Below are 24,790 nucleotides of genomic sequence, written 5' to 3' on the forward strand. Positions count from 1 at the left end.
AACCTGTGCCTGTTGCAGGGAGGGGAGCCAGGACGGTGGGGGCGCTGTCTGAGAGGCCTCTGTGGACCTTTGGAGCAGGGCTGGGCTCCAGCGTAATGCTCACCTTTGGAGGCCCTGAGTGATGAGTGTGGGGGTGCCTGCCCTGGGTGGGGGTCCGGGGCACACTATGAGTCCTGACCTGGGAGCTGGTTGAGGAGGACACCCTTCTTTCTCTCCGTCTGTGTGGCTCCTCTACACCCTACTTAACAGACCAAAGGGCATTTATATGCAAGTGGGGTTTGGGGTCTGAATGCTGGGATCTGTCTCTGTTGAGTGGCCCCCATTGGAGCAGCCTCCGTAGAGAATAATAGGGTTGTCCTGGGCTGGGCTCCAGGCTCTCTGATTCTTTTCATGCTTGATGACCCTGGGGCGGTCCCTTAAGCCCCACGGGCCTCAGTTTCCCACGGAGAAGGGAGAAGGCACCCGTTCCCCCCTCCCCTGGTCTTCCTGCTGCAGAGTAAGGAGTAAACAGAGAGCTCGCCCAGCTGCGGAGGAGTCAGGAGGCAAAGAGTGACTCAGGGCGTGTGAGGTCTCCATCAGTGATTTCCCCCAGGAAAGTCCCCGCACATCTTTGAGAGGTGGGCAGCAGTTGGGGGGGTGTTCTTCCCTCATCTCCAAGCAAGTGTGTTGGATATTCTGAGTTCTGGAGTGGGGCAGGGTGGGTGTCTTATAGATCCAGCTGCTCAGGCTTCCAAAAGCTACCTCAGGTTCCTCCTCCTTTCTAAGATGTTGAGAATTGTGGAGGGATTGGATGGGATGGGGGCTTGGAGTCACCGAATTTCTTGGCAGAGGCAGATGCTAAAGTTGAGTAGGCGTGGGCACATCTGGCTGGGATTCCCACTCAGCCCGCTTAGCCCAGGGTGTTGGGTGATTTGTTGGAAGGTGGCCTCAGTTCCGGGCTTCCCAGATGGCGCTAGTGGTAAAGAACCCGCCTCTCAATGCAGATGTCAGAGATATGGGTTCGATCCCTGGGTCTGGAAGATCCCCTGGAATAGGAAATGGCAACCCGCTCCAGTGTTCTTGCCTGGAGAATCCCATCGACAGAGGAGCCTGGTGCGCTACAGTCCATGGGGTCCCAAACAGTCAGACACGACTTAAGCGACCTAGTACACACATGCACGGCCTCAGTTCCAGAGAAGAAGACCCTCCTGCCACAGGCACCCTTGCCACCCCCCACCCCTTCCCATGGCCAGGTCTGGATCAAGTGTGGCTGAGTCACTGTGGTTCAGAATGACTTGAACCTTAAGGGACGGGGACGTTGGCATGGATGGTGGTGGCAGCAGCAGACAAGGCTGTGTTGTGACTCAGACCTGGGTTGAATCCCAGCTCCACCTCTCAACTCTCTCTCTGTGTCTCCACCTGTGTTTTCCCAAAGCAGAACTGGAGGATGCATGCTTTTAATTTTCCCACTGCTCTCTCCTGGGAGGTCTCCCCAGGACCATGCATTTCAGAACTGCCCTGTTGGGGAGAGAAACAGGAAAGTGTTCATCCATCAGCTCTGTCCCGACCATGGACCTTAAGTCCCGCATGCTTCCAGGCTGCACATGTGAAGCCCCAGCAGGTTCGTGTGGGCATCCCACACTGTGGCTTCAGAGAAGATCCCAGAGTCCTTGAGGAAGCCTTGCCACGTGGCGCCGTAGGCTGTTGCTCAAAGCCTGCAGGAACCGGTCATTGCAGAAGTGACTGGAGTAAGACATGGGACCGAGATGGTTTGAAGTACTCTTTGAGGTGTCAGACACTGTGTGACTCTGGGCAAATTTCCAATCTTCTCTCCGCCTCAGTTTTCTTCTCTGGGGTTGTAGGTATTTACTAAATTTTTGAACATGGCAATGGGTCCGTAGCAAGGGCTCCATGATGGAATATTTCTGTGTATTTGGGAAGACAGTATGTTCTAGATGGTTCACATAGTCATCACTTAAAGTGGTGAAGGAGGTTGGATTAGGTGACCTCTAAAGACCCCCATCCTGGTCAGAGAATCTGGGACTCAGGGGTCTGGCCCCTGACCTGGTCAGTTCTTCCTGGAATGTGGCGCAGTCTCCCAGACCCCTGCATGGTTCTGCTCTGCATTCTGTGAGTTGGAGGCAATATGCCGGTTGCTCAGACGTGCCTTTCCCAGTGCTCTGTCCAGTCTAGCACATGGGAGCCCCGAGGGTGGGCAGAGGGGGCGAGGGGAACAAGCATCTCAGAAGCAGGTGGTTGAAGGAGGGGTGGCAGGCGGGTGGATGCTGGCGTTTGGAGTTGGCAGATGGTCGTGGGCACTGGTCTGGGCTACAGTCAGTGGGAAGGAGAGGGCACAGGGGTGGGGGAGGGTGAGAGAAAATGGAAAACGGGAAGGGCGGGGAGAACGAATTGGCAGAGGGCAACCCAGAGTGATGGAGGAACCAGGGCTCTGGGGCAAGTTGGGCAACCTTGGTGCCCAGGGATTGGGGGTGTGTGGAGTGGCAGGGACAGGCTGGGCTGGCGGGAGAGCAGTGGGGTGCTATGGCACTGGTTGAGGATTAGTTGGGGGCCCTCTGGCATAAGCCAGGGCAGGTATCATATTTCAGGGAACAGCACCTATAAGCCCCCTCCTCCTCCTTGCTCCAGTGCATCTGCCTCTGCTTCCTGGGCCACCACCCACGTTGGCAGGTGAGGCGCTGTCTGCAAACACTTGGGTCCCGTTGTGAGCCATGATTGGAGAAGGCAAGGATGTGCCTCTGCCAAGGCCTGTTGCCATGGTACCATGGTGACCCTTGTCTCCCGGTCCTCTCCCATCTCTGAGCAACGTGGCCCTCCCCAGGGGGAGGTCGTACAGTAGGGAAGGTGTCCGGCTGCCTCTGACTTACGCAGGGGCCGCTCAGGCTGGCCACACGACGGTCATGGTGCCCAACTTTCTGCCTTCAGGCAAGGTCACACCCAGCCTAGGGTGGGCGGTTGCAACAGCCACTGTCTTCACTTACAATCATTTAAAGACTCCTCTACAGTTTGGGATTCCTCTTATTTTTAACAAGTTTAGTTTAAAAACAAAGTCAGTAATGCCAGCCTATCCATTTCTGCCCCCCCCCCATTAAAATATGTTCATTTATTTATCTGGCTGCATGGCGTGTGGGATCTACGTTGCAGCATGCTGGATCTAGTTCCTGGACCAGGGCCCCCCTGCATTGGGAGTGCAGAGTCCTAGCCACTGGGCCAGCAGGGAGGTCCCATGTCCTCCCCTTTTAAAGAGCCAGATGACACTCTCTTCTTGCCCACCCCTTTTCAATGCTTTGGTGCTTCTCTAGAGGGAAGTTTTGCATCAAGTCTGCCACGCTACACTTTTTTGTTTGTTTTTTGCTCTGTTTGCCACCATCCTTGAGTAGATTCCACTCCACCTGCTCAAGAGTGCAAACCAGCTGTTGGGGCTCCCAAGGCAGGTGGGACACCAAGGCAAGGACTGAACTCTGGGGAACCTGGCCTGAGACCAGGCCTGGGTTCTGAGTTTGCAACTTGCTCTCTGGGCCAGCGGGGGTTCCACCTCTTTCCCTAATTCAGATCCAGGGCTGTCCGCCTCCTTCCCGGATCATGCTGGGTGTGTGAGCTGGGCCCTGCCAGGCCTGGCTCAGCAGATGGCATCGGATCTGGGCACCCGGGGGACCCTGCCAATTAGATGACTGGTGGTGAGCAAGACCTAGAGGGGAGTGACAGGCATTCAGGCACGGTGAGGTCCACCTGTATGTATGTGCACGTCTGTGCATGTGGGTCCCTGGAGGGCATGTTGCTGGATTGCCATGTTTGCACATCTCTGTGATTAAGCAGTGCTCCTCTGAGCTTGTGTCTGTGTGCACTGCTGTGTGCTCTGACTTATTCGTGTTCTTTCTCTGGGGATGTGAGCTGGCCACCCACCCAGTGCTCTCCAGGTCCTTGGGGCTGTGCCTGTCTGATGGCAAGTGGTGTTTTACCCAGCAGGACTTCCCGGTCCCCTGAGGTTCCTGCGTCTTCTGCCCTGCCCAGCTCTCCGGCATTCCTGTCCCGGTCTCCCTCCCTCTGCCTTGAGGAGGTTGCTTCTCCCCCACTGGCCATGTGGCTGCCCACTGCTGTTCAGGCGGGGCTTGTCATGAGACAGCCGGTCCAATTTCCAGCCCCATCCTTTAAGCTCTGAGTTGAGGATGATGGCTGGGTGAGCCCTGGGTGGAGGAGATGAGTCAGGCTGGCTGCAGCGGGTGGGGGGAAGCTAGGCTGGGTGTCAGCATCTTCAGGCAGGGGTGTGCACCCTGCGTCTACTTGACCCATCCTCAGTGGCTTGGCCACCAGTGCAGCAGTGGGAGGGTCCGTCCACCTCCCCTGCTCGTATTGTCTTCCCTTGGAGCCATGCCTGGCAGTGTCTGATGGGGAGCAGAATGGTCTCTGGGGCTCCAGGCAGCCCACCAGTAGCCTTGGCCTTAGCATAATCACTGAAATTTATGGAGCTCCTCTTCCTGTGCCAGGCCCTGGTCATACGTCATGATCCATGTTTTAGCTCACTGGCTCCTCAGCGCAATCCTATGAGGTGGGTTCTGAAAGCATCCCCATCTTATGAGGAAGTGGTGGCTCAGAGACGCTGGATCACTTCTGCAAGGTCACACAGCTAGGAAATAGTGTAGCCAGGACTGTTCTTTTTTTTTTTTTTAATTTCTTTATTTATTTATTGGCTGTACTGGGTCTTGCTCTGCTGTGCGGGCTTTTCTCTGGTTGAGGCCAGCAGGGGCCACTCTCTAGGTGTGATGCACAGGCTTCTCACTGAGGTGGCTTCTCTTGTTGAGGAGCACAGGCTCTAGAGTGCACAGACTTGAGCATGCAGGCTTCTGTAGTTGTGGTTCCCAGGATCTAGAGCACAGGCTCAACAGTCGTGGCACATGGGCTTAGCTGCTCCAAGGCATGTGGGATCCTCCCAGACCAGGGATCAAACCCATGTCTCCTGCATTGGCAGGCGGATTCTTTACCACTGAGCCATCAAGGAAGCCCCGGGTCTGTTCTTGACACTTGCTGCTGTCCCCTCCGCTCTTCACAAAGCTATGTCCGTCTCATCCTTACAGTCTCCCCTTCAGAGAGGTCAACTCAGATCATCCCCTCTAAACAGGGCTCTCCACCCACCCAGTCCCCTTTGGATCGCATCATCCTATATAAATACCTGTGTAACGTTATCCCTCTCTGGTACTCCACTCCCCTGCCCTCCCAGGGCAGGGATTTGTCTGTCTTGTTCACTGGAATACCCTCCACACTAGTGGAGAGTCTGGAACACAGTGAGGATGTAGTAAACATGGGATGAATGGGTGAATGAATGAATGAACATGACCGTATGTCTGACTCCAGACCTAAGCTCTGTACCCCTTCTCTATGCTGTCTCTCACTGCAGGGTGGCCGGGTGCACAGCCCTGGAGCCAGCTCGCTTGGTTCCCTGTTCTGGTTATCTGGTGCTGCTTAATAAACCATCCAGAAGCTTATGACCTGAAACAACAGCGATGCTTATTGTGCTCATGAATCTGCAGTTTGGGCAGGGATTGAAGGGAGACCTGTATCTGCTCTGCCATCATCTTCTGGGGCTGGAATTGTCTGAAGGCTCAGTGACTCACATGTCTGGCCTTTGATCCTGGCTGTTGGCCTGAGGTCTTGGTTCCTCGCTACACAGGTTTCTCTGTGTGCTAGACTGAGCTTCCTCACAGTGTGGTGGCTGAATTAAGGGGCAAGAAAGAGCCTCTGTGCTTACTTGCTCACTCATGTCTGACTCTTTGCAACCCTATGGACTGTAGCCCGCCAGGTACCTCTGTCCATGGGAATTCTCCAGACAAGAATACTGGAGTGGATTTCCATGCCCTTCTCCAGGGAATCTTCCCAATCCAGGGATCGAACCTGGGTCTCCCACATTGCAGGCGGATTCTGTACTGTCTGAGACACCAGGGAAGCCCAGGAAAGGACAGCAGCAAGTGTCAAGAACAGATCCGGGGCTTCCCTGGTGGCTCAGAGGTAAAGAATCTGCCTGCCAATGGAGGAGACAGGTTTGATCCCTCATCTGGGAGGATCCCACATGCCTTTTCACCTTTTGTCATCTGGCCTTGGAAATGATGCAACATCACTTCTGCCAGAGTCGCAGATCCACATGGATGCTAGAGGAGGGGGAACATATACACCATCACTTAGTGGAGGAGTGTTACCGTCACGGGGTAAGAAGAGCATGTGGGATGGGGGTATATTATGGGATGGACAGTCTGCCACAGTCGCTTCTTTGGAGTGTAATCTTGAGCACATTACTCAGTCTCTCTGTGCCCATTTCTTCATCTTTAAAATGGGGACACCATCAGTATGTATTGGGCTATTTCATACTCACTGGGCTATTTCTTTGGCGGTGACTCTACTCGGGAAGATCCCCTGGAGGAGGAAGTGGCAACCCACTCCAGTATTCTTGCCTGGAAGATTCCATGGACAGAGGGGCCTGGCAGGCTACAGTCCATGGGGTCGCACATAGTTGGACACAGTGGAGCGTGCAGGCACGTGCACTTCCAGCCACAGATCCCCTTGGCCTCAGATGAGACATTGGTCCAGGTTTTCACTGAGCTGCACGATTCAGCCCCAATCCCACCCCCAACTCTCATGTAATACAGGAGGCACCTACCTGTGAAGTGTCCTTCTGAGGGCAGGGCCAGTGGTGGGGAAAGAAGAGGGCACCCTGAGAGGAGTAGGCCTTTTCTGTCTCTGTTTATTATGTGAGTCTAAGTCAGCCCTGCTCCCTTCAAAGGGGCAAGGGACAGGGTTGGTGGAGGTGCCATGAAGCCGGGGCTCCAGCAGGGTTTCCCCTGGGCTTGGAGGCACAGATCCCACAAGGAACCCCTTCTTTATCCGGGGAAGTCAGGATAAATGCACATGCTGGCTTTGAGCTGCAGGTCATTTTTTTAAAGTATCAGAGAGAGCTCACTCCTCTTGCCTGTCCTCCACCTGGCTGCCTCTGCCTGAGTCACTGTTCATCTGTCTGAAGAGGGACTCCCACCCAGCTTGCCAACCCTGGGGATCTCAGGGTTTGCTCATCCTGGCCCGAGCTGGGGCTGCTCCTCAGCTGGGCATTGGCAGGGGGCCAGGGAGAGTCTCGGGCTTTGCTGGTGCTCAGCCTGGCTGTATCTCGCATCAAGCACTGCCCTCACTTTCGGTGGAAATGGCAGAATTGTTAAAAGCAGGGGCTCTGGGTTTGAATTCTGCTACAGCCGCTTATGGGTCCTGTGACCTTGGGCATGTCCCTTAACCTTTAAAAAAATTATTTTATAGAAATTTATTTATTTATTGTTCTGGGTCTTTGTTGCTGTGCGGGCTTTTCTCTATTTGCGGAGAGCTGGGGCTACTCTCCATTTGTGGTGGGCAGGCTTCTCATTGCGGTGGCTTCTCTTATTGTGGAGCAAAGGCTCTGGGCGCATGGGGTTCAGTAGTTGTGCTTCCTGGGCTCTATAGGCTTACAGGCTCAATAGTTGTGGCACACAGGCTTAGTTGCCCTGTGGCATGTAGGATCTTCCTAGATCGGGGACTGAACCTGTGTCTCCTGCATTGGCAAGCGGATTCTTTACCACTGAGCCACCAATATTTTTTTATTATTATTATTTAAAAAATATTTTTACTTATTTGACTGTGCCAGGTCTTAGTTGCGGCAGTCTGGATTTTTACTTGTGGCATTCAGACTCTTACCTGCAGTGCGTGGGATCTCACTGCCTGACCAGGGATCAAACCAGGGCTCCCTGCACTGGGAGCATGGAGTCTTAGCCACTGGACTACTAGGGAAGTCCAGTCTTAATCTTTCTGAGGCTCCAGGATGGAGGACATGATTGTGGTAAGGAGTAAATGAAATAAAAAGGTATGGCATAACTTGTTCACGGGAGATTCTCAAGAAATGTTGGCAGTTATTCTTTATAGGTGGACAAAGTGAGGCGACAGGAGTCTACGTGATTTCCCCACAGCTACATTTACAGTCAGAATCCGGGCTGGGACCCATGTGTTCTGACAGCAGGTGGTTGCTGCTTGTCTCCTGCAATACAGAGAATTCCTCCATCCCTCCATCCCTTTTGCCTGAGGCGATATGGCTCCCATCCTAGAAGCAAGAAGCAGGATGCCCACTTTTGCTCCTTGCAGTACCCAGACTTGCCTGTAGAGGGTGCTGATGCCCACCTTCTCACCCATTTTGGAAGGGAAGCAGCCAGGTGAGGCTCTGCAGTAGAAGGGGGAGGGTGGGAAGTGACCCAGCAGAGCAGGGGAGAGCCAAGAGCTGCCTTTGCTATCTCCTTTAGGGAGAATTCCCCTCAGACAGCTCCTAGTGCCCAAGCTTTCCTGTAGATAACTCCAAGGGCCACCAAAGATAAAGGGAGTATCTTACTGGGTTTCATTCCAGTGTTTCTCACCGGATTAGAATCATTTGGGGGAGTTTGTTAAAGATGCAGATTCCAGAACGATGTTCCCATCCCAGAACGATGGGATCCGAATTTTAGCCATTGTACTGGCTAACAGGTCTACAGATCTGTGCCAGGCACTGATTTGAAGGCTTACCACGCATTAACTCATATACCTCTCCCAAGAGCCTGATGAGGTAGGTACCATTAATATCCCCATTTTATAGATGGGGAGTCTGCTCTGAGGCACAGTGAGGTTGAGAAACTTGCCCAAGTTCACACTGCTTGCAAGCCTCAGGGCTGGGGTTTGACCTTATGCTATTCAAGCCCCAGGTGGTTCTCACACCCATAGCATGGGAGAACCACTATTTTATTAATAGAACACAGGGCCCGTCCGCTTTCTTGTTTCCTTTTGCTACCTTTTGTATGTCATTATTTTAAATAACATTTATTGTGTTTTTCTCACTATAAAGCAAAACCTGCTTATTTAAGAAAACTTAGCAAGTTTAGGAAAGCACAAAGAAGGGGGAAAAAATCATGATTTTTTAATCTCACCTCCTGAACAACAGCTTCCCTAGTGGCTCAGCAGTAAAGGATCCACCTGCCAATGCAAGAGACTCTGGTTTGATCCCTGGGTGGGGAACATCCCCTGGAGAAGGAAATGGCATCCCACTCCAGTATTCTTGCCTGGAGAATCCCATGGACAGAGGAGCCTGGCAGGCTACAGTCCATGGGGTCGCAAAGAGTCAGACACATCTTTTCAACTAAACAACAGCACCAACTTGAAAACCATGATTCTGAGCGTGTTAGCCTGTTTTATCCTCTTCAGAGACTTACTGCAACTTGCTCGCCTGGTATCACATGGGCAGCTATACCCCAGTGTCTTTGGGGGATTGCTTCCAGGACTCCCCACCCATCTCCATAGAGAGGTGGATAGACTCTGTGGACTCTATGGATAGACTGGTCTCTTCAACCAGTCCTGGACCAGAAGTTGTCTAGGCATATGCAAGCATTTACATATTTATTTAAACTAAGGGGATCCTGTTATATGAGCTGTTTGGTATCTTTTTGTTTGTTTAGTTTTTAGGATATCTTTATGTAGTAACATATAAATCCTACCTCCCTCTTCATGGCTGCATAGTGTTCTATCGTGTGCTTGTTCCACAATATAGTGAAATAATGGTATTTACATTATTAATTCTATTTGCTATTATAAACGATGATACGGTTAACATCTGTGTGCATAGTTCTTGTCAACTTATATGAATTTACCAGTGAGATAAATCTCCCACCCCATAGGGTACCAAAACCCTGCGATGCTAAGTCTCTTATATAAAATGGTGTAGTATTTGCATATAGCTTCTGTCATTCTCCCGTATAGTTTATTTTTTTAAATTAAAAACTTAAAGATTGTACTCCATTTAAATTTATTATATAGTTTGTACCTCTTAATCCCCTACTCCTGCCTTGCCCCCTACCACCTTCCCTCTGCCCTCTGGTATCTACTGGTTTGTTCTCTACATCTCCGAGTCTGTTTCTGTTTTGTTATATTCATTCCTTTGTTTTGTTTTTAGATTTGGAGTATAAATGGTAACAGTCTGTCTCTGTCTGACTTGTTTCACTAAGTGTAATACCTTCCAGGTCTACCCAAGTTGCAGCAAATGGCAACATTTCATTGTTTTTTATGTCTGAGTAGTACACCACTTCTTCTCTATCCATTCTTCTGTTGATGGTCATTTAGGTCTCTCATATACTTTAGATCATCTCTAGATTACTTATACTACCTAATACAATGTAAGGGCTTCCCTGGTGGTTTAGACAGTAAAGAATCTGCCTGTGATGCGGGAGCCCTGGGTTCAATCCCTGGGTCGGGAAGATCCTGTGGAGGAGGGCGTGACAACCCACTCCAGTATTCTTGCCTGGAGAGTCCCATGGACAGGGAAGCCTGGTGGGCTACAGTCCACAGGGTCGCAAAGAGATGGACACGACTGAGCGACTAAGCACAAGCCCAGAATACAATGTAAATGCTATGTAAATGGTGGCCAACAACATGGCAAATTCAAGTTTTGCTTTTTGGCATTTTATGGAAACGTTTTTTCCCACATTTTTCCCATCTAATTTTTATTGGCTGAGTTGAGCTGTATTGCTGAGCGGTGTTGTCTTTCTCTCACCTATTCCTACTGTTGGAAATTTAGATCACCCCCAGCGTTTCGTAGTTATGGTAGCAATTAGCTTGAGACCCTCAAAAGTACAACTTGGCACACAGCTCTGATTTTTTCCCCCTTTGGTATTTCTAGGTCAAAAGGCATGCATTTTTTTAAAGCTACTTATTGAAGCATAATATACCTAGAGAGTAGTGCGCATATAAATATGCAGATGCCCAAACTGACCCTGATCTGCATTTTGGAAGCTTCTTGGCAGGTACATAAGGACTCCGATGTGTGCTGTCAAATTTCCCCCAGAAAAGTGGTATATTGGTCTTGTTGGAGTTTTCTTACTTGAGATGGAGACACAAACGCTTTGCTTAAAAGGAGAGTAGATGGGAAATTCCTTGGTGGTCCAGTGGTTAGGACTCTGTGCTCTTACTGCTGAGGGCCCCGGTTTGTGGTTGATGAACTAAGATCCCACAGGCTGAATGGCACAGCCAAAAACAAAGCAATCAAATAAAAAACAACAACCCAGAGTGGGTGGAAGAACCATGTGGAGTCAGGCTCTGAGAGACCTGGGTTCCCCCTCTCTGGGGTAAGACAGGCTTATCATCAGGGTAACAGACTTATGTTCAGGATAGAAGAGGCAGTCTCAGGTCTGGGATCAGCGGTCAGTTTGAGCTCTAAATAGCTTAAGAAGGTTTTAAAGAAATCAGCTTTTGTAGCTTCCACCCCTCCCCTCCTCCTCCTCTTCTTCATCTTCTTTCTTCTTAGCAAACCATCTGTTTAACACTTTTCCTTTAAATTATTACATGTTCTTGATAAAAAAAAAATCAAACAGCACAGAAGGACATAAAGTGAAAAGTTCCTTCCCCCCAGATTTCCAATTCCAGTTGCATTCAACCAGTCCTGGACCAGAAGTTGTCTAGGCATATGCAAGCATTTACATATTTATTTAAACTAAGGGGATCCTGTTACATGAGCTGTTGGGTATCTTTTTGTTTGTTTAGTTTTTAGAATATCTTTATGTAATAATATATAAATCCTACCTCCCTCTTCATGGCTGCATAGTGTTCCATGGTGTGCTTGTTCCACAATATAGTGAAATAATGGTTATTTATGTTACTAATTCTATTTGCTGTTATAAACAATGATACAGTTAACATCTGTGTGCATAGTTCTTGTCAACTTATATGAGTTTACCAGTGAGATAAATCTCTAAAAACAAAATAATTGGCACGAACAGTGTGTGCACTTAAAATTTTGATAGATCTTGGCTTTTTCATGGTGGCCCACTGGCTAAGACTCTGTGCTCCCAATGCAGGGGGCCTGGGTTCAATCCCTGATCAGGAAACTAGATCCCACATTGCTACAACTAAGATCAAAGATTCTGCGTGCCGCAACTAAGACTTCACGCAGCCAAATTAAAAAAAAAAAAAAGATAAGTCTTGCCAAATATCTACACACTAATGATGGGGTGCCTGTTTCCTTATATCCTCACACTATCATTATTAATTTTTTTAACCTTTCTTATCTGATGGGTAAGTGTGTTAGTTCCTCAGTCACATCTGACTCTCTGCGACCCCATGGATTATAGCCTGTCAGGTTCCTCTGTCAATGGAATTCTCCAAGCAAGAATTCTGGAGTGGGTTGCCATTCCATTTTCCAGGGGATCTTCCCAACCCAAGGATCAAACCTGGGTCTCCCACATTGCAGGCTGATACCTTATTATTATTTAAAAATAATTTGAAATAATGGCACATGTTTCAGCTTCTCCAGTCCCCAGTCACGTTGCTGGGAGTTCTCTTGATAGACTGGATTACAGAACAAATCAGAGTAAATTGCACAGTCGTCGCATGTCAGGGTCCCGCCCTTGGAACCCAGCTTTCACAACCACTCCTCTTGTAATTCTTTTGGTCATCGTCTTGCTTTTCAGAACTTGTGCAATGGGAACTTCAGTCTAACCCTTGAGACAGGGTGAGGGGGAGGTGACCAGGGCACTGTAAATCACCAAGCGGATGTGAGAGGTTTAATCTTCATCCCAAGGCGTACATGCCCAACCCAGTGTGGGTCTGCTGGCTCCAAATGCCATGGCACCCTGTTCTCCTGGGGACCAGAGTGTCCTTCTGTCGTTGTGCTTTGTCCTTACCTGTGGCTTATAAAGAAAGCAGAGGCTCACCAGGTGAACTGAAGCCTTCTAAGAGCATGCGACTTGCTCGAGGTGATTCAGTGGTCGAGCCAGGAGGAGAGCTGAGCACTGCGGGCTCAGTACTGATGCCAGCTTACGCTGTCTGGAGTAGGGGAGGATCCAGGCCGAATGATCTAGTGCCTGCTTCTCTAGGAGCATCTGTTTCCTTGGCTTCCTGTAACTGCCTCATCCCCACGCCTGGGAAAGGAGCTGCTTCATCTTTCAGCTCCCGCTGGTGGCTGAGAGGACAAGTGGAGGAAACCACACTGTCTCACCCTTCCCTCCTGCCTGAGGACCTGCAGACAGGATGGAGGGGCTGTTGGCAGGGCCTGGGGCTGCCTTTCCTCCTCTGATCCGGGCCAGTTTTCTCAGCTCCGAGTTTCTCTAAAGCCCAGAGAACTGGGTGGATTCCCTGGAGCCCTGTCCCAGGGCTGGGACTCTGGCTGGGACTTGCCTCCTCAGCTGGACTGGAAACACCCACAGGCTCCCACCAGGGAAGCCAGGGCCTTGGGTCTTGGTGATCCAAAGTGGGCCCTTCCTCTGTGGAAGGGTGAGGTAGCAACCTCAGGAGAGAAGGACTTGGGTGTGTGTTCCTTCCTGCTTCATTGTTGTTTCTTCCCAGCTGTTGAGATGAGTCTTGCTTTCAGGGTCTTAGTTTCCCCATCTGTAAAATGGGCTCTGCACGAACTGGGTATTTCTATAAGTTCCCAGAGTCATGGGGGCAGGTTTGATTTGCTGTTGCAGATCATTGTGCAGGACAGCGGCTGAGAAATTGGGCTCTGGAGTCAGACCCAGCTCTGTTACCATCGCGCTGGTTCCTTAACCTCTCTGTGCCTCCGTGTCCCCTACTGTAAAATGGGGAGAAAGTGGTGTCATCTCAGAAGCAGTGGTGAGATGGAAAGGTCAGTGCTGGCCTACAGTCAGTTCAGACCCAGCACTGCCCCAGCGCCCCTTTCCCGGTCACTTGTCCTCATCTACCCTCCTGACTGCCCACATGCTGAGTCAGCAGTGGTTTGGGAGGAAGCTGGGTTGTGCTCGGTGAGGCAGGAGGGTTGGGCCTGGCACGCGGAGTGCTTCTCTTTTCTCTCGACTCACAGTCCTTCTCAGGGAGCCATGGGCCCCTTATTGCCCACCTCCACCCAGAAGAAAAACCGAGGGGTCAGAGCAGGGGCAGCAGGAGGCTGAGAGAGACCAAAGGAGAAGGTGGAATCCTAATAATACATGTAACAGCTCCGGGAATGGTGTGGGAGCCCTGGGCTGTGTTAATGTTTATAATCTTGTGAGGTTGGTGGCAGCCATCCCCTATTGTTCAGTTGCTAAGTTATGTCTGACTCCTGGTGACCCCATGGACGCAGCACGCCAGCCTTCCCTGTCCTCCACTATCTCCTGGTGTTTTCTCATATTCATGTCCATTGAGTCATTGGTGCCATCCAACCATCTCATCCTCTGCTGCCCTCTTCTCCTTTTGCCCTCCATCTTTGCCAGCATCAGGATCTTTTCCAATGAGTCGGCTCTTCACATCAGGTGGCCAAAGTATTGGAGCTTCAGCTTTAGCATTAGTCCTTCCAATGAATATTCAGGGTTGATTTCTTTTCAAATTGACTGGTTTGATCTCCTTGCAGTCCAAGAGACTCTTCTCCAGCACCACAGTTTGAAGGCATCAATTCTTTGGCACTTATCTCCTATTAGGGAGGAGGAAACTGAGGCCTAGAGAGGTTAGGTAAGTTGCTGGAGGTCACACAGCTCCAAAGCTTGGGAACCTGAGCGCTGAGGAGAGGAGAGTGGAGGAGGCTCTAGAATGGCTCTCACCTCCCTCCCGAGCTTATGGGGTAAAATTAAAAGCTATCTGGGAACTTTGCTTCCCTCTGTCTGGGCCCTGGGGGGCAAGGAGGGCACAGGTCCTTCTGGACTCTCAAGTTCAAGTCCAGACTGTGAGTTCTGCGCCCCTTCTTGCCGATGCAGCCTGGCCATTGCTGCTCCTTTGCTAGGTGTCTGAAACCCACGATTCCAGGTCTTTTGTGATTGCCGTGCAAGATGGGAGAATCCAACCTGGTCTTGAAATGCTCCTCCCTGCCTGGTCCTTGGGCTGCCCTTGTGATCTTCAAATGCTTGGACCTAGGCCTGTGTCCCTTCTGGGTCTGTGAATACTTGGCCCAAGTGGTCTCCTACCTGGGTGATAACCTGGGTGTCTGCAGACTGTAGGGGCCTGAATGAGAGCATCTCTCAGCCGTGTCTTCCCTAGAATACATTGACACACAGCACACATGGCACATATGCATACTGATAAGGGTAGATAAGATGGGGGCGGAAGTGTCCACACTTGCTGTGACGGCAGCCCCAGCTCTCTCTCTCTCACGCGAAAACACATCAGATGCTGTGCTCCAATGATGGGCTCGCCAGGAACTCCCTCTAACTGCTAAAGTAAGTACTTTGCAAAAGGAATTTTGTTATTATTATTAGTCACCCCACATGACTCCTGGGCCAAGGCTGTGAGTTGCATCTGGGGCTCCATCCTGTGGTTTAGCAACCCTAGGGAGGAGAGCAGGGAAGCATTCTGGGAGCGAGTCAGGGTGGGTTTGCTTAGGTCTCCTGTCCACTCCTGAACCAGGAGGATGAAGCCGTGGTTGGCCTGGCCTGGACCGGTGTTCCCCCCAGAAGCTGATGGAGCACAGAGCTGTCTTGCTCAGAGAGACACCTACTGGATGCAAGACAGGCAGGACCCAAGGTGTCCTTAGTACCTGCTGAGTGTCTCCTGAGTCTGGGTGGGTGCGGTAGGGATGACAGATCTGGGTGTGGAGTGGACGTCCAATGGGAAGCCAGTGGTCTGTGCAACCCTAGAAGGTGAACCACATGATTCTTCCTTTCCTGGTGAAGGTGGGGGTAGAGGGTGCAGCCTGAACCAAGGCCCACCAGGCTCCTGCTGAGCAGCCCACTGCCTCGGAGCAGAGGACCCCACACTGGGCACTCCCAGCCCTGGACTGGGCTGGCCCCTCTGCTGTCCCCAAAGGTCTGAGGCCCCTTCTTGCCTTGCCTGCAGACGAGGAGTCAAGAAAATAAAAATGCCTGTGCCCTCTGTCTACGACCTGGGCATAGCCCTCTGGCCCCATAGCACAGACTCCCAGCTCTGGGGAAGGGGGGCCAATGGGAGAGGCCATTGCTTGGTGGAGGGGGCCTGGCAGCCCGTCTGTGACCCTCTACCCTTCCAAGGTGGAGCTAGTGGTAAAGAACCTGTCTGCCAATGCTGGAGACCTAGGAGATGCAGGTTCGATCCCTGAGTTGGGAAGATCCCCTGGAGGAGGGCATGGCCACCCACTCTAGTATTCTTGCCTGGAGAATCCCATGGACAGAGGAGCCTGGTGGGCTGTAGTCCATAGGGTCGCAGAGAGTCGGACACGACTGAATGACTGAGCGTGCACCCTAGGCTGCTGCAGTGTGTGTGCCACGCCCTTCTACGGAGCTCTCATGAGTGAGCGCCTGCCGTGCACCAGGCAGGGTCAGCCCTGGTGCAGACGGAGATGAGGACTCACTCGCTTGTGGTTCCAGAGGGAAAAGCAGAGACAGGGCGCCACCCGCCACCTCCGCCACTGTCCGCAGGAGCTCGGCACTGCTGGCCTCTGTCTCGATGCTCCAGGGCGGCGTCTGAGCAGCACAGACCTGTGCCTGTGTAAGTGAGGGTGCTGGTAGGAGTGTGTGTGTGATCTGAGTGTGTGCCTGGGTGTGTTTGTACGGGGAGTTGTGTGTGCCTGAGGTGTACACACGGGTGTTTTTGTCTGCATGCACCTGCATATGAGTGTGCAGTACCCGTGTGCACATGTATGTGGATGTCTGTTGACGTATGTGAGCATGTGTGTGCCAGTGTGTACCTGTGGGTCCTGTGTGTACCTATGTGCTCATGTGTGTGTGTGCCCTGGGCCCACGTGGGTGTACGTATACTGTGTCCACATGTGTGCAAGTGTGATCACAGGTGTGGGGCTGGTTTATCTGGTAGGGTGAAGTGGAAAGGCCAAGGTCCCACCTCTGGCAGCCTCCGGGAGTCAGGGGGTGCCCCCCATCTGCAGGGCTCCCAGCTGGGTCTCTGTCCCCCCACCCCCACCCACCCAGGCACAATCATGGGAATCCTCAGCCTCTGTGGGTTCCAGGAAGCCTGGGAGGTGTGGGGCAGAGCTGCCAACTTGGGCTGTGGTGCAATCTGCCAGCCGAGCCCCTTCCGGAGCTGTGGGTTCCTCCGGGTGAGGGGAAGCTGCCCTCTGCGACCTCCCCTGCCTGTCTTGGTGCGTCCTGGGGGCCAGGACACACCTCCCACCCCACGGCCTCACCCACAGGAAGCCGGGTTGGGGGGCAGGCGATGGGGGAGGTGCCACAGTGGGTGCCCCGCCCCTCGTGGGAGGCAGTGGACCCCGCTGCTCCCAGGCTGCGGCAGTCCTGCCAACAGCTCCGGGGACATCGCTGGACCAGGCGCCCCTCGGCCACAACCATGTTTGGCAGGAAGCGCAGTGTCTCCTTTGGGGGCTTCGGATGGTGGGTAACAGATGGGAGGGCTGGGGAAGGAGTGGAAGGGAACTTGGCCGTGAAGCCTGGTTGAGCCTGTGGCTGGGACCTGGTCGGTACTGCGAGGGTGGGGAGGGGGTACTTTCAGATTGCCTGGGCCAGATGGAGATGGAAGATCCTGGGGGGATGGGGGGCATCAGACACCAGGCTTTTCCTCACTGTCCCTTGGGTACAATCTTCGAGGGAATTCAGAGGTCGGAGCTGGAGTGTGACTCTGTGGCTCATGAACATGTGTGTCTGTGTCATGCATCTCATCACCTGTGATGACTGCGAACATGTGTGTGTATCTGAGACTATGTGTGTAGGTGAGCATGTCTGACTGGGTGTGAGGTGTGTGCCTGGCCGGGTGGGTATGCCTGCGTGTGTGACCCTGTGTGCCCTTTGTTTCTGGGTGCACCTCTGAGCTTCTGGACCTGCTCGTGTTCTTGTCTGTGCACGTGTGTTATGTTCCCGTCTGGGTCATCTTTGTGACTTCGCTGCAGGGAGAGTGCAGGCCTTTGGGCGGCCTCCTCTGGGCAGGGGTGAGCGGTGAGCCCAGAGCCGGCAGCAGGCTTGCCTCCAAGGGCCCGCCCCCTCCCTCCCCTGCAGCCAATCCTAGCTCTGTCCGAGCCTCAGCAGCTGGTTCTGTGCTCTGACCTCTCCCCTCACCCTCTGTGCCCACCTTTTGCCCCTGAAGTTTCTGTCTGAGACCCGGGAGAGGCTCTTTTCCTCTCTGTAGGGCCAGAAAGTGGGGGAAACTGAGGTCAAAGACTTGTCTCTGGCCACCAGCTGCTGGCAGCTTCTCCTCCACTGGGGAGCCGGGTCTAGTGGTTTTCATTATCGGTTTCCTTTCAGCTTCTAGGCTGGGAGCGCTGTCAGAAAAGAGGTTCCCAGTGCTGGGGTGGGAGGAGGGTGGCCAGGGCTGTCCTGGTGTGGAAGCTGGGTGGCCCGTGGTTGGGGCATGAGCGGTGAGGGAGAGTGGGAGGAAGCACAGGGGCTCCCAGACATGGAACGGCAGGGCTTCCAGGTGGGGCTGGGGGGTTAGAGTGGACATTGCGCCGGGATGGCTGCTAGCAGGGAGGAGATGCTGCAGTTGGTTGAGGGCTAAATTACAGATTCCTGGAACCCTGGTCCACCCCAGACAGTATAGAGAATCTCGGGGGTCATATTTTCAGAGCTCTGTTGGATGCTGGGGTGAGTGTCCACTAGCTCTGGGGTGGACCAGGTGATGTGAATGAATGGCAGTGGGGCGGTGGAGGAATCTGGGGGCCTTGGTTTCCTGAAAGGGAAAAGCTCAGTTGTCACGGCTGCCCTATCTCCCCATCTCAACCCTGCCAGACCATCGGCCCCGCCCTTGGAGGCCACACCCCAGCGTGGGAACCCTATTGCCCGAGTAGGTGTGGATGTGGGTGCAGGGACCGAGCTGCTGTGGCCCAGAGTGTGACCCAGAGTGTTGGCGGTTGAGGGGAGTGAGAGGGCGCCATGCTAGGAGCCCAGGGTTAAGGTGCTGCTGCACTTTTGCTCTTTGAGGAACCCAGATGGGACACTTCCGCTCTCCGGATCTCCGTTTCCCCCCTGTATAAGTGGGGAGTTTCTGCCTTACCCACAACACAAGGATGTTGTAAAGGAGGAAAAGAGATTCCTTGAGGAAATGTAAAATCTAAGGGCTTACGGGTCGGGGTTGCAGTTGGGTCGCTGTGGATGACAGATATTCCAGCAGAATGCAAGGATCTGCTTCCTGGGTCCACCTTACTCCTATTTGGTGGGTGGGATGGGAGAGGAGGAGGGTCTGCATTCCAGAGGTGGGAATGAGACCCTTGGGGACCCCGTGGAAGCCCCGAGGAAGGGGCCCAGGAGGCATGTGCAGAAGAAGCTGGGAGGAGGGACCTGGGCTAGGAACCTCGGGTGTGGCTTGTTTTGCTGTCGGGAACTGAGACCCTAAGGTGCTGGGAGTTTACTCAGAGTGAAAGGACCCCGCCCCCAGCTCCAGGGCTTGGTGCTGACTTGAGATTTCTGGGGCAGCTCTGCGTCCTCACCATGTGGCCCCTGACACCTGTCCCCTCCCCCTGCTGACCCCAATCATTGTGTAGATGGGAAGCTTGTGGCAGAGCTGAGCTGCTGGACAGGGGTGGCTGTAAGAACTTTCCAGGGTCTCTAGCTTGGTGGCACTAATAGTGATGATTGGTGATGGTTGGATGGCATCACTGACTCAATGGATATGAGTTTGAGCAAACTCCAGGAGGTGGTGAAGGACAGGGAAGCCTAGCTCGGTGTAGTCCTTGGGGTCGCAAAGAGTCGGGCATAGTGACTGAACGCCGGAAGAATAACCATGGTGATGATAACATGGGGCAGTGGTGACGCTGATGGTGATGTGACACTGGTGTTTGTGACCCCTAAACAAGAGGAGACACAGACGGTGGGAATCTCACCTCCCTTTCTGTCTCTGGAGAGAGGAAGGGGCCTCTTTTACCAGCCATAAGGGCTGGCATATGCAGAGGGTAAAAATAGAAGCCTCAAAGCCCTGCCTTGTCTTCCAGCAAGGGTGGGCGCAGGCTGGGCGGAGTTGCTGGCTGCGGGGACCGTCTGCCGCAAACGTGATCTGCTCTGAGCTCCTGTGCCTGACAGATCCCACCCGCCACGCGCCCTGCAGCTTGCTGTCAGGTTCTGTCCCGGGAGTGGCTTGTGCCTCCTTGTGGGGTAGTGGTAGCTCCCTGAGGAGGAGGGTCCCTGGCGCTGGAGGTTGTGGCATCTTTCTAAAGCAGAAATATCCATGCATCGATTGTCTAGCTGCTGTGACCCATCCCCCACCCCCCGAGGCTGGGTTGCAGAGTCCTCTAGTGGAGTGTGGGTTACAAAGGGAGATGACATTCAAAGTGGTTAGGATCTGGAATCAGGTACTGGGATCCAGGCTGGACCAGTGATTTTGAGCCGGTTTCCTCATCTCTAAGATAGGGAGAATAACAGGACCCATCTCACTGGGTTATGAGTGGCTTCAGCCCTCCCAGAGCTCCCAGTCCTCCCTTCCCCAGGCTGGAGGAGAACTTCAGCGTTGCCCCCTGCAGGGCCCTGTGGGGCCTGTGGTCTGCAGGTGCTAGGTGAGAACCCTCAGCCCCCACACTGACGGAAGCCCTTGCTTTTCTCTTGGCAGGATCGACAAGACCATGCTGGCGAGCCTGAAGGTCAAGTAAGTAGCCACTTCCTGTTATGTAAAGGTCAGAGGTAACGGCAGACAGAGTGGTGCTGGGGCCTTCATTTCCCTCCTGGTTGTGGAAACTCTCTCTGAGCGGGGCTGTTGGATGTCAGATTCTCCATCTCAGTCCAGGGGCTCATGGACTGGGAGGAGGCTGGACTGGGTTTTTGATTCCTGAAATATATGGGAAAAGACAGATGCTGGGAAGAGAGCAGGGGGACCAGCATGGGGAAAATGTGAAATGTGAAAAGCAGTGAAACTTTCAGGCCACAGCTCAAGGGTGTAAGAGAGATAATTGTATTTTCAATCTCTTTAGTTTTTATATGGAGTCCTAGTCCCATGGGGCTGTCTACCGAAATTCCCACCTACTTGGAAAATTGTGCCACACAGTTCTAGGACCTGAAAAAACACCCCAGTGTGTGTGTGTGTGTGTGTGTGTGTGTGTGTGTGTGTGTGTGTGGTCAGTTGGTCATTGAGTCATCTGTTACCAGACATCTGTCATCCTGAACAGCCTGGCCTCGGGGGCTGTCTGAGAATTCCAGCACCAGATTCAGGGTCTGGGAATCATCTGCCTCGGTTTACCATGTGTCTAACCATCTGCTGGGGAGCTCTGAGAAAGCACCCCTTTGTCCTAGAACCCCTGACTGATCCTCTCTCATCACCTTGGCTCCTTTTCCCTCCGTGTTTATGGCCAAACATTTTGTCTGCTTCTGGATCCTCTTTCCCCCTTGCATGCCCAGTCGCTCAGTCACATCCGACTCTTTGCAACCCCATGGACTCTAGCCTGCGAAGTTCCTCTGTCCATGGACTTTTCCAGGCAAGAATACTGGAGTGGGTTGCCATTTCCTCCTGCAAGGGATCTTCCCAACCCAGGGATTGAACCCGTGTCCTTGTGTCTCCTGCATGGGCAGGCGGATTCTTTACCACTGCACCATCTTGCATGAGATGCTAGGTAAGAAGCTGAGTTACTAAGGGGTGTAGAGTAGTAGGAATGGGCTTTTTTTCAATGCTGTCTTGGGATATCTAATTCAATTTCACAAGCGTTTATTGAGGGCCTGGTTGTTTTAACTAGTAAAGATGATACATGTAACCCAGAAGGGAACCAGTACAAGGCAGAGTGAAGCGCTGGGGGCAAGGACCAGTGCTGAAATTGGGACCTCAGTGGGGTCTCTGGGTACCTGGGGTCTGAGGGCTTAGGCCTTGGGGAGGTGGTGTTGAGAGGATTGTTGGGGATAGCCTGTAGGACCATGTTCCTTCTTATGCTTGGTTAAGAATCTTTTGATTGCAAGAAGCAAAAATCCAGTGTAATCTGGTTAAGCAAAAGATGAAATTCACGGAAAAAAATCCCAGGGTGCCTCAGGGAACACTGAGGTGGAGCTAGAGCTCAGCAAGACTGAATAGGAACTGGAAATCCATCCCTCAAAATCCGAGCTAACTTCCCTGTGAAAATTGATAAACGGATCCTAAAATTCACATAGAAAATTCAAGGATAGTCTTTTATTTTTTAATTAATTTTAAATTAAAATTTATTTATTTATTTTTGACTGCATCAGGTCTTAGTTGTGGTTCAAGGATAATCTTGAAAAAGAAGAACAAAGTTGGAGAATTATACTTCCTCATTTCAAACTTACTACCAAGTGAAAGTAATCAAGAGAGTTCAGAACTAGCATAAAGATAGACATATTGATCGATGGAATAGAATTCAGAGTCCAGAAATAAACCCTCACATTTGTGGTCAGTTGGTTTTCTTTTTTAAAAAAATCCTGATTTATTTATTTTTGGCTATGCTGGGTCTTCGCTGCTGCGTGCAGGCTTTTTCTAGTGGCTGTGAGTGGGGGCTACTCTTGGTTTTGGTGCACGGGCTTCTCACTGCGGTGACTTCTCTTGTTGCAGAGCATGGGCTCGAGGCGTGCGGGCTTCCGTAGTGGTGGCTCGCAGGCTCTAGAGCACAGGCTCAGGACTTCTGACACATGCGCTTAGTTGCCCCTGGCATGTGGAATTTTCCCAGACCAGGGATAGAACCCATGTGCCCTGCATTGGCTGGTGGATTCTTATCCACTGTACCACCAGAGAAGTCTGTCAGCTGATTTTTTTTTTTTTTGAATTTACTTGGCTGTGCTGGGTCTTAGCTGTGGCATGTGGGATCTAGTTCCCTGACCAGGGATTGAACCCAGGCCCCCTGCAATGGGAGCACGGAGTCCCCGCCTCTGCACCAGCAGGGAAGTCCCCATCAGTTGATTTTCAACAAGTATGTCATGACAGTTCAATGGAGAAAAATAGTCTTTCAACAAATGGTGTTGGATGATTGATATCTACATGCAAAAGGATGGAACTGAATCCTCCTCTCACACCATATACAAAAATTAATTCAAAATGGATCAGAGACATAAATGTAAGAGCCCAAACTATCAAAGAAAACATAGATGAAAGTCTTTGTGACCTTGGATAAGGCAATGGTTTTTAAGGTATGACACTAAAAGCAGAAGCACAAAACCAACAAGAACAGCAAACTGATTGATTTAGCTTCATCAAAATAAAAAAGCTTTTGCATCACAAAGAACACCATCAGGAAAGTAAAAAGATAGTGCACAGGATGAGAGGAAATGTTTTCAAATCACGTATGTAATAAGGGACCTATATCTAGAACATATAAAGAACTCTAGCAACTCAATAATACAAAGGCAAAAACAATTTAAAAATGGGCAAAGACTGGAGAGTTCCCTGGTGGCCTAGTGGTTAGGATTCCGGGCTTTCACTGCTGTAGCCTGGGTGCAGTCCCTGGGCTTCACTGCTGTAGCCTGGGTGCGGTCCCTGGTGGGGAACTGAGATCCTGCAAGCTTCATGGCGTGGTCAGAAAAAAATTAAAAACATGGGCAAAGACTCTGAATAGACATTTTTCCAAAGGAAATATATAAATGGCCAATAAGCAGATGAAAAGATGTTCAATGTCATTAGCCATCAGGGAAATGCAGTCAAAACCACAGTGAGATACTAACTCACCCTCACTAGAATGACTATAATAAAAAAAGACAGATAATAACAAGTGTTTTGTGAGAATGTAGAGAAATCAAAGCCTTATATACTGACGGTGGAAATGTAAAATGTCACAACTGCTTTGAAAAACAGTTTGGCAGATTCAAACTTCGTAGTGACGCAGTGGATTAAGAATCCGCCTGCCAAAGCAGGGGACATGGGTTTGATCCCTGGTCTGGGAAGATTCCACATGCCACGGACGCACTGAGCCCATGAACCGCAACCATATGCTGCAGCTCCTGAAGCCCGTGAGACCTAGAGCCTGCGCTCCGCGACAAGGGAGGCCACTGCTGTGAGAGGCCCGTGTGCCGCTTCTAGAGAGTAACCCCTGCTCTCCACAACTAGAGAAAACCTGTGCGCAGCAAGGAAGACCCAGCACAGCCAAAAACAAATAAATACAGCAGTGTGTGCATGTCAAAAAGAATGTGGCGGTTTCTTAAAAGGGTAAACACAGAATTACCATGTGACCATCAATTCCGTTCTTAAACATACATCCAAGAGAAATGAAAACATATGTCCATACGGAAACTTGTACATGAATGTTCATAGCAGCATTATTAATAATAGCCCAAAGTGGATATAATCCAAATGTTCATCAACAGATGGACGGATAAACAAAATATAGTGTCACCATGCAGTGGTGTATTATTTAGTCATAAAGCGGAATGAAGTAGTGATTCATGCTACAGCATAGATGAACCTTGAAAACATTACATGTGAAAGTTAGTCATAGGAAATCCACATATTTTATTATTAAACTTTTTATTTTGTACTGGAGTATAGCTGATTAACACTTGTGATAGTTTAAGGTGGATGGTGAAGGGACTCAGCCACACACACTCATGTATCCATTGCCCCCCAAACTCCCCTCCCATCCAGGCTGCCGAGTAACATTGAGCAGAGTTCCCTGTGCTATACAATAGGTCCTTGGGAAACCACATATTATAGAATTCTATTTATGTGAAATGTCTCTATAAGCAAATCCACATGTGCTAAGTTGCTTCATTCGTGTCCGACTCTTTGCGACCTCATGGACTATAGCCCGCCAGGCTCCTCTGTCCATTCTTCAGGCAAGAATACTGGAGTGGATTGCTATTTCCTTCTCCAAAGAGACAGAAAATAGATTAGTGGTTTCCTAGGGCTGAGGAGGTTGTTGGGAAAATAAGGGGAGTGGATGTACAAATACAGGCTTCTTTTTGGGTAATGAAAGTGTTCTGGAACTAGTTCTTGGTACAGACTCTTGGTTCTTGGTTGCACAAACTTGCGAATATACTAAAAACCCTTGAATTGTACATTTAGAAATGGTAAAAGT

General features: G+C 51.3%; 1 protein-coding gene across 2 annotated transcripts in view; it reads left to right on the forward strand.

Annotated features, from left to right (window-relative positions):
- The window catches only part of RAP1GAP2 (RAP1 GTPase activating protein 2), a 202,277-nt gene that overhangs the window by 559 nt on the left and 176,928 nt on the right, over positions 1-24,790 (forward strand). Inside the window, exons 1-2 of one of the 2 annotated variants that reach the window (XM_003587395.5) lie at positions 17,113-17,246; positions 20,404-20,439. In XM_003587395.5, coding sequence (XP_003587443.3) covers positions 17,203-17,246; positions 20,404-20,439 — 80 coding nt within the window. In that variant the 5' untranslated portion in view covers positions 17,113-17,202. Of the gene's footprint in view, positions 1-17,112; positions 17,247-20,403; positions 20,440-24,790 lie in introns of those variants that run through there. The other variant, XM_059878465.1, reaches the window with a different exon arrangement.

This window comes from Bos taurus, chromosome 19, assembly GCF_002263795.3.
Source record: "Bos taurus isolate L1 Dominette 01449 registration number 42190680 breed Hereford chromosome 19, ARS-UCD2.0, whole genome shotgun sequence".
Lineage (NCBI taxonomy): Eukaryota > Metazoa > Chordata > Mammalia > Artiodactyla > Bovidae > Bos > Bos taurus.